The sequence below is a fragment of the Perca fluviatilis genome, chromosome 5, assembly GCF_010015445.1.
Source record: "Perca fluviatilis chromosome 5, GENO_Pfluv_1.0, whole genome shotgun sequence".
Taxonomy (NCBI): domain Eukaryota; kingdom Metazoa; phylum Chordata; class Actinopteri; order Perciformes; family Percidae; genus Perca; species Perca fluviatilis.
The window spans coordinates 23410193-23423523 of record NC_053116.1 but is presented as its reverse complement, the minus strand read 5'-3'; the positions used below and the strand labels follow the sequence as shown (position 1 = coordinate 23423523).

Below are 13331 nucleotides of genomic sequence, written 5' to 3'. Positions count from 1 at the left end.
TGCTGGCTCCCTCCTCCCCTCTCTGCATGTCGGCTCCAGTTTAAGGCTCCATTTCAGCTGCCTGAGCTCACTGCTCTCCAGCCCAGCTAATAAATCATCCGCCAATCTGCTCCCTGAATCGCTCTGCCCCTGCTCCGATTGCTCCAGCCCTGCGTTGCTTGGCAACACAGCGGTGGAGGAGGGGTTGATGGGGCCAGAGCAAGCAAGCCACAGAGAGAGAGAGAGGGAGAGAGAGAGAGAAAGAAAGAGAGAGAGGAGAAGGAGGGGCGGCTGGGTGGAAGCGCCACCAAATGGCCATCCGCTGTGTAGAAACAACAGGCTTCTCTCTGCTAGTGTGTTCCAGAGAGCTGGCGCTTTTCACCCGCCCCAAGTTTCCCCTCGGAGACTAACAGAGCACTATTGTGAGGCTGGAGAGGAGACATATAAAAGGAGGAGGAGAATGTTTTAAAAAAAAGATTCAATAGGCCATTGTTTGTGTGCGCACTTCCTGCTTGAGAGTTAATTGTTGGGAGTTGTAAAACTGGTAAAGATAATGCAGACATATGCACAAAGATGGTATCATTATGATCAACAGGGCGCAGACTCACACATGGAACATAATTCCTGCTAAATGTCATTCCATGAAAACAGTGACGCAAGATTGTCCAACAGCAAACAAACCCCTTTAACTCAATATGGAGTCATTATACTTGACTTGTTGTTAAAAGCTGACCTTTCAAAGCCTGCATTGTATAAACCCGAAGGGCCGAGGGCAGTCAGTCAGCAAGCCAAAGCGGAAAAAAACACGGCTGTCTGTTATGAAATATCATCTAAGATTTGCCCCGGTGTGCAGAAAGGAAATCACAACATGCTTGACGAAGAGAGGGGGAGACCGCATTTATAGACACTAGACTACCCACATCCTCTTTGCACTGACGCTATACATACAGTACAATCTATGTTTAGAAAAATCGATGTAGATGTTCATAAAGATATACCCTTTGATTAGAAACCCTTCTTAAAAACACTATAATCTAGAAAATACTTTTACAGATGAAAAGCCCGTTTTTACATTTACCAAAGAAACACAGAGATATTCTGCCAACTCTTAGTAGGCAAAGTAACGTCTTCTGCTTCCTCTCGCTTGAACTGACACAAAAGGTGACAGGAAATTCCAGCACACACCCATCCTGCCTGCTATTTAGTTACTAAACAACCCTAAAAAGCATTGCAGGCACTGTGCCATAAGGGTGATAAAATGCACTGTTGACACTAAATCTTTGGTGTAAGAGACAGAGCTCCCTCTGCAGACGAGAACCACCAAAGTACAGCTGCTCATCTAACTTTGAAATAATCCACAGCCTGCAGCAGGGCATGTTGCGTTTTATCCACCTGTGGTGTTTTTGGTTGGGCAGAGTGTCTTCTGTCTGTAGGCTTGTGTTCAACCACTGGGAGGCCGCTACTCTCTCCCTTCCCTCGTGTTCCTCCCTACCCTCCTGCCTCAGAGCTGTCGGCTGCCTGCTCCAGTCATCCATCAGCTGAAGACGCAGCCGGAGATAAGCCGCGGCACAGCGCAGCTGGCTGAGGAATAGACCTGCCGCCCCACAGCAGCCATAGATCAGCCTCTCTGTCTCTGACATGGCGACACACAGCACGACTGCTGCTGCTTCCGATTGTTTATATGGCACCTCCTGTTGGCTTATGCATTATTAACACCACTTATTTACAATCAGGAATGACAGCAGCGTCATGTGAAGTGACAATTTCATTACATCAAGTGGGAGAGGGCAAGAATCCTTTGATGACCTTCACCAAGTCTGCAGGTACAGATGACGTAGTACGGACTGTACTTTGGATTTTATTGAGATGCAATGTAGCCAAATAATAACTTTTAGAATAAAATCCTTAGATTTACAGAGGCAAATTATAGCTTAAGATCGCTATACAGCAGACAAAAGCAATGGATCTAAGGCTAGGTGAGAATTTAAGGTCTAATATTTATGTGAGATACTAGATATGTATTTGTTGTATAAATATATACGTTATATTTAAATGCATATCTTGTTTATTCTTTTTTAAACGTATTCTTTTTCACAGTTTATTAACTTAATTGAACTATTTTCATAATTATAACTGGACATGGGAGGGCTTTGCTGGGTTGGAGACTATGTATAATAATAATAAAAAAAAAACTTTCTGACACTCAATCCCGTCATAATACTGTGAATAAAGAGAATCTGGGTAGTGGAAACAGGTGGGTGATTATGTTTATAATGGCATCTGTATATAATAACACATTTTACAACTATAGAATAAATCATAAATAACCGATTTTCATAAAGAGTAAAAGGTAAAAATAATACTGCAACAAAAGTGATGCCTGTGTTCTGTGTAGCTTCTTGTTTTTCCAATGTTGTCTTTCCAACTAATAAATAAATAAATAATCACATCGTCAATATTAACTCAACTGGATTTACCACTTTAGGGATTCTCCAATCTTTGAGCCATAACTTTATTTCATAACGTGGAACGTGTGCAAGCATTTTAATTTGAAACATGTGTCCGTAGTTACCCAGAAAGTGTCACAAGTGGCCAACTGCAGCCCAAGAGACAACTAAAACGATCTGTAACAGGATTATTTCTGATCTAAAAAGCAGAAGTTGTTCCCACTGTTAAAAATCATATCCTGGCAGCTATTTGTGGTTTCATGCTGTTCAACAAGTGGTTATTAAGATACTCAAGTGTTGTAACATTATTGCTAATTCCTAATAAGGTACCAGTGGAGAAACATGTAATGGCAACAAAAAGAAACAACCTGTATGCTTTTCACTTGAAGTGCTTTATGTTCCCGTTTAAAAACGAGTTTATTTTTGCCGTCAAGACTATCGCACAATACAAAGGATAGGAAGAGAGTTCTGTGTGGGCGGTGAGCATTGATATGCCACTGATAAAACGCACGCACGCACGCACGCACGCACGCACGCACGCACGCACGCACGCACGCACGCACGCACGCACGCACGCACGCACACACACACACACACACACACACACACACACACACACACACACACACACACACACACACACACACACACACACACACACACACACACACACACACACACACACACACACACACACACACACACACACACACACACACACACAAATAAGTGGTGCAGTGGGATTGCCTCTCTCAGACTTTAGAAAACGCAGAGGACTATTCCACGTCTGACTGCCATAAAAACAGATTACATTTTTTCCTTTTCTGTGTGGTTAAATCACACAACAGCTAGGAGGTCAAAGGGGGAAGGGGAGGGTGACAAGTGACCCTGCAGACAGGCTGATTCTGTCATTTTAGCGGCCCCCACTGTCACTTTTATTCACATCTCTAAAAGAATGCAGGGGTGGGGGGAAAGAGCAGGCAGGAATAATGAAGCTAGTCCTAGAGGGGATAAGAAGGAAGAGGAGAGGGGAAGAAAGGGTGATAAATAAATTAAGAGCAGCAGGGCAGGACACTGAACATCAACCTGAACACTGCATGATAACAGTTTACAAATTACTAAATGACCAGGATTGGGCAATTAAATAAAATGTTATCGTCTTTTGAGTAAAATAATATTGTAATAATATGATGATCGCATGTTAACAAAAATATTTTGGCTAAGTTTTAAGCAAGCCTAGTTTCTTAGTTCATAAAGGTTGTTTTTTTTGGCCTTTATTTGACAGGACAGTTCAGTTAAGACAGGAAAGGGGGGAGAGAGATGGGGGATGACTCGAACCTGGGCCACTGCAATAAGGACTGAGCATTAGTACATGGGGCGCACGCTCAACCAGGTGAACTACCAGGGCACCCCCACAGGTCATTGTATTTACCATGAATTTGATAATAAGTAATCTGTACATGTAAACGTTGTTGTGGTATACAGCCAGACCAATAAAATCGGTCAGGCCATTATATCAGTATTTGTGTATATGTCGGCTGATAAGCAACAAGTAGTTGCAGTACAGAAATGCCAAACTAGGTTTGAGGTAATTTAGATAGTTTCATATATTTGTACACCAGAGGGCACCGACGTTTATTTTTATACTGTAAAATGTCCCGCTAAGTATGAGGTGACGTAGTCACAATTCTATTAAAAAAACAAATGTAAAGGATCTGTATCAAGGTTGATCCTTTATATTATGCGTTTGTTAAAATAAATTACTATCGGCCGATATATCCTTATCAGATTTTTTAAACGTCCACATATCGAAATCGTCATTCAGATTCCGAGAATATATAAGGGTATATCATCACAGATAAAATTATACTGTAAAGCAACATTTTTCTTGGTTAAAAAAAAAAAAAAAAAAGCCAAAAGTGAATTACTGAAGTTGATCGCATTATTGTCTGAATTGAGTTATTTACAGCTTCTATTGTCGACCCCCACTGTGCTTCTTTGACAAGTGGTCTGTGGTAGACCTGCTGTGGTGGAGTGTGGCTAAAGCCTCCCATCAACATGCATAGCCCCCACTCCGATCATCTTCGCACAGCAGTCAGGCTTGGTGCATGCATAAAAAAAGGCAAACTCATAACTAATCCCCAAAAGGATGCCCGACTTAATCTGTTGCGATTCGCTATGGTCCTGCCGTGAGCTCTAGCTTTATTCGAATGTGCCCACCACGTTCAATTACAAGACAAATAGACCCATTCACTTCCACACTGGATCCGAGCTGCCGGGTTTAAAGCTCAAAAAAAGACTGCCAAGCTTCAGCTTTACCAAACAACATCAAAGTGGAAAAAGGATGATTAACAGAGGAGGAGGAAAAACTAACACAGAAGCATTTTAGTGATGGATCCTTTTTCCCCTTTATTTGAGCCTTTTTCCCCTTTTATTTCAGAGTGACAATGGATAGACAGGAAAGATGGGAGAGAGATGGGGGATGACACGCAGCAAAGGGCCGCGGGTCAGATTCGAACCCGGGCCACTGCAAAGGCCTCAGCCTACACGGGGCACACGCACTTACTGGGTGAGCTAGAGGTCGCCCCCATTCCTCCCTTCTACCTGTTCATGATGTGCTATTTGATCAGGGAGAAGGGCTGCCATTTTCTGATTCCAGCCCTTCAACAGCTGTGGTGAAATTCACATCTAAATTCAAATGGAGGCTAACATTACCAGCCCTCAATTTTTCTCCCTTGCCAGACTTCCACACTCAAGATTTATTCTGCGGGTGATAAACAGGATGCAGCTGCTCTTGGGCCTTGGAGGAGCTGGAAACTGACAAGTGTTTTTACTGATGTCTTGTGAGACTGGGCCAAGAGCCCTGTTTTAACTCTCTCTCTCTCTCTCTCTCTCTCTCTCTCTCTCTCTCTCTCTCTCAACAGCTCCCTCTAAAGACACAAACCAAGCTCTGATAGACAGCAGGTACCCACACAAAGAACATATCCAATAAATTAATTTGTTGTGTATGCCAACTTGTGTCCTTTAAACAAGTATTTGTCAAGCAAGATATCTTTGATAATGTATTTCCAAATTAAAAAGAAAGGTTCTCTTACCACTTCATCCTCAGACCAGCACTTCTCTATCAGTTTGGGTACAGGCTTCTTCACCAGACGCTGGAGAGCTTTTCCTGCATCGTAGCTGCTCTCGTGAAGCTGAGGACAACCACAACAAAATATAAGCTCATAATTCTGATATATAATTATATTAACATTTACTAAGGTTCTCTGCAGTGACACAAGAGGGGCTTATTGAGCTGTAGTGACACACTGTATTGAGCGGATTTGTATTCCAAACAGATTTTACATCCAGGAGTGGATGAACCTTTTACTCGAGATCTAGAGCATCAGAGAGAATGGTGTGCAAAGATTCAACAACCAGCCTGGAAATACACAACGCAGTGACAAAGGCAATCACCGTGCAGCTTTAAGCCCTGTGTCACATTCAATTGGGTGAAACAGGCAGCACTGGAGCTCTTCCTCTGAGAATAAACAAGCATTACTCATTGGAATTGCAAATAGAGAGGAAGGTCAAGAGACAATGACCTGCCGGCTATGTTAATTTTCCAGTTTATAGAGTCGGAATATAAATGCCCTGTTTATGATGATTCTAATCTCTTTCTTGTGCTTGATTCCTTGGTATTCATTGTCAATGTGACAGACAAATCTCTCATTACGCATTATGCATTGTAAGCCTCTGTGGCTGGGTTTACTAAAGGGGGCTACTCTACTGGCTCAGGGGTCTTATCATTGCCCATCAGTGCAGAGCTGCATCATAGCTAAAATAACATGCAATTCAAACATAACATTTTATGTTTTGTTTTTTTCTATTACATGTTCACTTGTTTTCTAGTGTTAAGACATTTTGTGTGGCTACTTACAGTGTTAAGTGCATTTAATGTAGTGTCATCTCGAGAGGCTGCTAAACACCCGTCTTCTGTTGAGCCTCCGTCGCACATCCCTGCAAAGGCAGCCATGCTCCTGTGGACACAACACATGAACTCAACATTAAAACAGAGCTCTTTCTATATCCCTTAACTGACTTTAATGTCCATGTAGGTATTTAAAAAAAAAAAAAATCATGTCTCACGGACACAGTAGAGATGAAACATGTCTATAAGTAGGGGTCACCTTACAGATGTTCTCCTCATTTACCAAACTTTCAAAGTTCAGGCATCATTCATGTACACAGATAAACAAAACTATTAATGACAACAATGGATACTCACATAACTTCATTCAATTAAAATTAGACGGGTTTAGGAAAAGCAAGTCAAAATGTGTTCTTCATAAAGCTAAACTAGCTAGTTTGGTAATGAATGGAGTAGAAATGCAACATTAGTCCGTTAAATGAGCAGTCCTTCGACAGAAAACTAATTGACAACTATTTTGATAATTGATTGATTGTCATTTTTAGAGTAAAAATGACAAACATTTAATGCTTCCAGATTCTCAAATTTGAGAATTTGCTGCATTTCCAGGTCATCTACATGATAGAATTGAATAATTTGGGGTTTCGGACTGTTGGTCAGACAAAACCTTTAATGACGTCACCTTGGGCTTCGAGATATTCTGATTTTCTCAGTCAGTTTTCTGACGTTTTATAGATCAAATGTTTAATCAATTAAATTGAAAAAATTAAAAAAAGTGGCAGTTGAAATAAAGTAATTGCTCTAGGTCTCTTCTCCATGCCCACGCTGCAGTAAATTGCATTTCTCATAAACTTATGAGGCATGAAAGAGGCATCTTTAATAACCATCTTTACTACACAGCAGTCAATGCAATGTTTTGTTGTCCTTAAAAAAAGTACATTTGATATTCCCTGAAAATTCTTTTAACATTTTTTACTGAGCAGGGCTTTGACATTTAACAAGCTATAATGCACAGTATGTATGTTATATATATATATATATATATATATATATATATATATATATATATATAACAGGGGTCTATGTAAAGTTGGCACTATGAAAACAAATCTGATGGATAAATATAGATTTTGATGGAATTTCTACAACACTGTCTGTCACAGTGACAGATTGTGATTAATTACACTGTGGCCCCTGACTACAACATAACACAGAAACCCGTTAACACATATCACTTTCACTGCAAAAACATCTCAGGGAACATGATGAATGATTTTATTCCCATGATACAACACCTGATAAAGTGTAACATTAGGTAGCATTAATATACCACTCTTGAGATGACACAAATTTAGACATTGGTTTGACAGATTTTGGGTACAGAAACAGGTTAATGGTGGAGAGAGGAAGCCACTGGTGTCCTGTAGGTGCTTTTATTTCTACTGATGGTGAGTCTTTGATACCTTGATATGTATGCATCAAATACAGTGAAAGCAAAGGGCAGTATGGGGTTACATATTTAACCACACTGGTGAGAGTCTTCCCTTGAACTAGTAGGATAGAGCTTGCAGCCCTGCCAGCTCTGAACTCCTGCCTTTCTTTGGGCTCACCTTGCGGCTCTGAGGTACATGAGAAGATCACAGTCATTGACCCCTGGCATCCAGACCAGCTCCTCGTTCTCGGTCACGGCCTGGCCACCAGGAGAGGGGAAAGGCTGCAGCTCAGGGAGCTTGGCCTAATTAGGTCCAGGGAGAAGGAGAGGGACAGATGGTGTCACACTACAAATAGCAAGCATGCTTGAAAAAAAATAGCAGCTTGCAACCCCCTGTCATCAACTTTTCACCGAGTGACGGGGTGGGGACAGCAAGGACAAGTTACAGTCACAATGATTCAATATCTTAACACAACACAGACCTGCAGTACTCAGATGACTTTTTTTTTTTATAAAGATGGAGCAGATCCTCCCTTAATTTGGTGTTAACATCAATAACTTACTGATAGCAAGTTTATATGTATATAAATGTATGTGTGTGTGTGTAACACACAGCAGATGCGTTATGTTACTGTGAATTATCATGCAAACTTAATGCAAACTTCGATTTAAATTGCACATGTTGAATTTAACGGATCTTGATTCCACACACTGGCTTCACTGCCTGATAAAATTGTATTGTTGTATTTTTGTTTTAACATTTAGATAGAAAGTTTTAGATGTGCTGCATTTTAAACAATTATCCGTCTAGTGAGAACAGCATTGCATGCAAACCCAACTAGCTTGTAATCAGCAGCTTTTGTTTGGGAGAAATTGTGGTAAAGCTGAATGGCAAATTGTTATTATGCTCCTTCATCTTAAAACGACATGTGATACCATGAATCAGACTAAATGGCATCTATCAGGTAAGAGGTAATGAAATCCACACATACAAGACAATTGTTTAATAAAGAGGCGGCATGCGGTTTCCAATGTGGAAAAAAACTTGTACCAACACAAGAGAAGTCTCTCAAGTCAACAGCTGGGTGATGTGAGCTGTACAATGACTTACTTGGTGACTGGGTCCCACTCGGATTTCCCCTTGTGTGCTGTTTAATCGCCTGAGAAGAGACAAAGAGAGCAGATTGAAACAAAATATTTACTTGGCAACATGTCAAAGCTAGCTGAAAGAAACCTGTCGGCACTGTGCCTGTTTAATCAGCTAAACAACTGCACAAACTACAAAGTCATAACTGGGTATCCTGACTGACTGAAGCTTCAAAAGAAAATGTAAATAAACTAACAATTCATGACCAGGACAAGATTAAATACAGTTTGAGGGGGACAAGGTCTGTACTCTCTATTGTGGAAGTCTTTACAGGCATATGAGAAAAGTACATAGTATTTTATTCTGAAAAGCGCATAAAGATTTCAGGAGAATATTCCTGGTCGACTGCTCCTGCACAGCAAGCTGAGCAGAGCACATTTACAGGCCTGATATTGTGGATGCAGCAATAAAACAGACTCCCCTAAAAGGAGGAGGAGGGGGGGAGAGCTGGCTGGCTCTGGATATGCAGGGAGACCGCCTCTAAAACGGCTGCTGGTACAAATGTTGGTAGCCATAGCAACTGCAATTTAATAATAGTCTTCCGAATCTCCAGCTGCAGTGGATTAAAGAAAATGACAAGATGTTCCTTTTGAAAAGCCTTTCCCTCCGTTGCCTAGGTAACAGCGCCAATTTTCATACACCCGAGCGCGGGGCGGCCCAGAATCTGTCAGCGTGATTTGCACCCAGAGAAGCTTGCACTCCATCACGGAGACCTGGCGGAAACCGGGGAGGCCACAGCCCTCCGGTCTCTTTACAGTCCTCCAACCACAAAACACTATGACGGGTACATATTTGACCCAACTCCCCTTTCCCCTTCTTAAACAGACCTCCACCTCCTCTCGGCCAGGAGAGAGCGATTAGAGGAGTAATCCATACGGTTATGAACTATGGCTGACAGAAGCACTGGCACAGATGATATTAGCACAGGCCAAATGGACTGACAGGACAGTCTGCGGCTCCAGAACATGTCAACATACTTAATTTCATTTTGTTACAAATATTCTCAGCAGATAAGACAAACTAAATGTAGTTCCCTGCATCATCAGCACTTCAGATTAGATTTGAAAGGTTTCCTTACACTCAAATGCTACTTTAAGCAGTGTTTCTTGTGCCATTATTTTACTGCAAGTTTTGAAATAGTTATTTCTAGTAAGTAGCGTAGAACTAGTTAATAACTAATGAAGCTTGAAACAAAAAAAATACATTATCCTGCTTTTTACAAACAGACTGTGCATAGTAAATACTTACTACAAATATACTTTATATCTACAATGCTGAATGTAACAAATACATGTCTGCATGTAGTCTACTAAGTGAATGTGAATCTGGTCCGTGTTCCTGCTGAGAAGAAGTTCTACAAACGTGTTCCTGACAATGTGCAGTCGGCCAGGTCCGTTTGGCAGGAGGCTGTAAGGATGACAAATGAGGACCTGTGCACCAGAATAAGAACTGCATCTGAAGACAGCCCTGTTTTACTCAGGCAAATCCTGAGAGCAGACGATTGACATTCAGATGGAATGCTGCACAGGTCCTGAGAGAGGAGGCAGAATACAGATGTATCGAAGCAGGAAGCTCTCAGGATTTTCCATAAAGACTGCAGGTATACTTAAACAGAACAAGCAAAGTACTGACAAGCATGTGATGAAAATTAGGGCTATGTTAGTAATACTAATATGTCCATGAAAGAACCCATGTTCATAGTTTTTTCATGCAGACAAATCTGGAAAAAGAAATGTCTCAGAAGCTCAGTCTTTTAATTTTCTGATTCTTAATGTAGATAAGAAAGAAAAACAACAATCATTATCTAAAGGTTATTAGTTATAATACTTGTAATGTTTCTTTCTTTTTTTCTAATTAGCTGCCCAAAGCATATTGTATAGCACAATGAACAATGCAAAACATGCCCAGTTGTTATACAAAAAAGTTCAGATATAACTCAGCATTAGCACACAGTCTTGCCAAATAATAACAAGCTTAGACAAAACAAATACATATACATATATACACATATATATATATACACACATATATATATATATACACACACATATATATATATATACATATACATATAATATATACATATATACATATATATATATACATATATATACACACATACATATATATATATATACACACACACACACATACATATATATACATACACATACACATATATATATACACACACACAAATAAAAAAAATAAAAACACAGAAGAAGAGAACAACATACATATACATAAATGATATACACACACATATACACATACACACCACAGTGCGCAGCACACTGACACACAGCAAAACAGACAACAGAGGACCACAGGAGTAGTGTAGACACCCGACACAGAACAGACACATGACACACATGGATGAACACACAGGAAAAACAGACACACAAAGGTGGACATAACGTAGAGACACAATGAACAGCAACACAGACCAGGCACGACAGAAACAGACAATAACGACAGTGAGAGAGAACATCACACACACAGATGGACCAGACAACAACGGTACAAGAAAGCACGAGAATAACACCCCCCGGACTGAATCGACACCATGAGACATCAAGACCTAAGACAAAATGGAGAACCAGAACCGGACACACACACACACAGACACACAGGCAGGTAGACAGACAGACACGCATGGATATGGAATTCATCAAATATGTCTCAAAGAGAGAGGGAGTGGAAAGAATAGCCTGAAGAAAGGGACACAAAATAAACAGCCACACAGGAATGAAGCACAGAAATATGGAGGGACCAACACACATAGTGAGCAAACGAAAAAAAAATACACAGAAATTCAGCATATCAACACCAACATCACAACTGTGGGGAAACATTAATATCTGTGTAATAGAGAATGTCAAACAAATACACAGAATAGCATACAGTACATCTAAAATATAAGAATACAATAACATACGGAATGGCACGATAAAAATATTATTATTATTATTAAAGTTTTTTTTTTTTTTTTTTTTTTAATAAACAATGATAAAAAATTAAAGAATAGCAGTGAGAAAGAAGGAAACGAAGAAAGGAAAGGAGAAGTGGATATAAATAATGAGTTTGGATGGCAGTGAAGAACATGGAGAAGATTATGGACACAGTGCATTAAAAATATGAAATGGCATACATGTGGACACAAGGAATGAAATGGACACTATCATATAATATACAATATAACACACAAAAATAATAACACAATATAGTATAAAATGTACATATGAATATGAGAGGTCTTAGTGGAAAGGTTTTTCACAGCAGACATTTTGACTTGTCATAGCAGGGAAAAGCACAGGTGTTACTAATAACATTAAAGATGGCCGCCCCCGCCGCCCCAGTAAGGTGGATAGTGAGAAAGTAGTAGGAAATGGAATGAAATGTATTATTAACTACTGTACGCAAAATGAAGGAAATGTGTGTAAAAGGCCTTTCATCCTAATCAGACAAGTGATTCAAAATACCATCAATGAACTTCTTGTAGATTTTTCCTTTGTAATCTTAATGTTAACTTAAAAGATCAGTAATTAAAACTTAAAGTGTAATTTGACAAATATCAACAAACGCCCTAACACCTATAAAGCCATTGGGGTTTCCTCAGCTCATTCCCCATAATTACGCCACATTAGGACCATTCTTTGTGCACTGAAGCAAAAAAATAAGTAATTAAATTGAGAAAAATGACACTTGTCCTAAAAAGTGCATGTATTGTAATAATATTAATGCTACTACTGAGTGATACTGAAAAAAGCAAATATCCCAATATATTTGACTAAATACTTGATATCTATAACTTTGAAATCTGCCTATTTGTGCCATCAAACACTATTTAGTCCAACTAGGGATGTATTATATGGTAACTTTTGTGATATTGCATAATAAAAAACTCCCATACAATTGTATATCAGTACACTGCTCAGTTGTAACTAATGCCTATGGTATTTGTTTTTATAAAATTGAACCTACCCATAAACTTTGAATTATAGCTGAAACAATTAGGCGATTAGTCAAATGGATAGAAGATTATCGTCTTCTATTATTCTATACTGATAATCAATTTAATTGTTTGAGTTATAATTGTTAATTGTTAAGTAATAATATAATAATGCTAAACATTACCTAGTTATAGCCTTCCAATTGTGAGCTGCTTTTCTTTCTCATGTGACAGTCAACTGAATATTTTGGGGTTTGTGAATTTTGAAGACATAATCTTGGTTCAAGAATGTGTGATGGTGATTTTTAACTATTTTTAGACATTTTATAGACGAAAAATGATTGATTAATGAAGAAAATAATAGTTGGTTGCAGCCCTATTTTAATAAGAATTGTTATAGAGTTGACCCAACATATGTAGCCTGTGGGAGAATAACGAATGAGACTATCAGTGGAATTGACTGG

At 39.5% G+C, this 13331-nt stretch overlaps 1 protein-coding gene across 1 annotated transcript in view; it reads right to left on the bottom strand.

Annotated features, from left to right (window-relative positions):
- rerea (arginine-glutamic acid dipeptide (RE) repeats a) overlaps nt 1–13331 on the bottom strand; it is a 91808-nt gene that overhangs the window by 22242 nt on the left and 56235 nt on the right. Inside the window, exons 7-10 of the mRNA XM_039800436.1 lie at nt 8880–8928; nt 7947–8071; nt 6346–6445; nt 5522–5620 (exon numbers count right to left, since the gene is read on the bottom strand). Coding sequence (XP_039656370.1) covers nt 5522–5620; nt 6346–6445; nt 7947–8071; nt 8880–8928 — 373 coding nt within the window. The remainder of the gene's footprint in view (nt 1–5521; nt 5621–6345; nt 6446–7946; nt 8072–8879; nt 8929–13331) is intronic.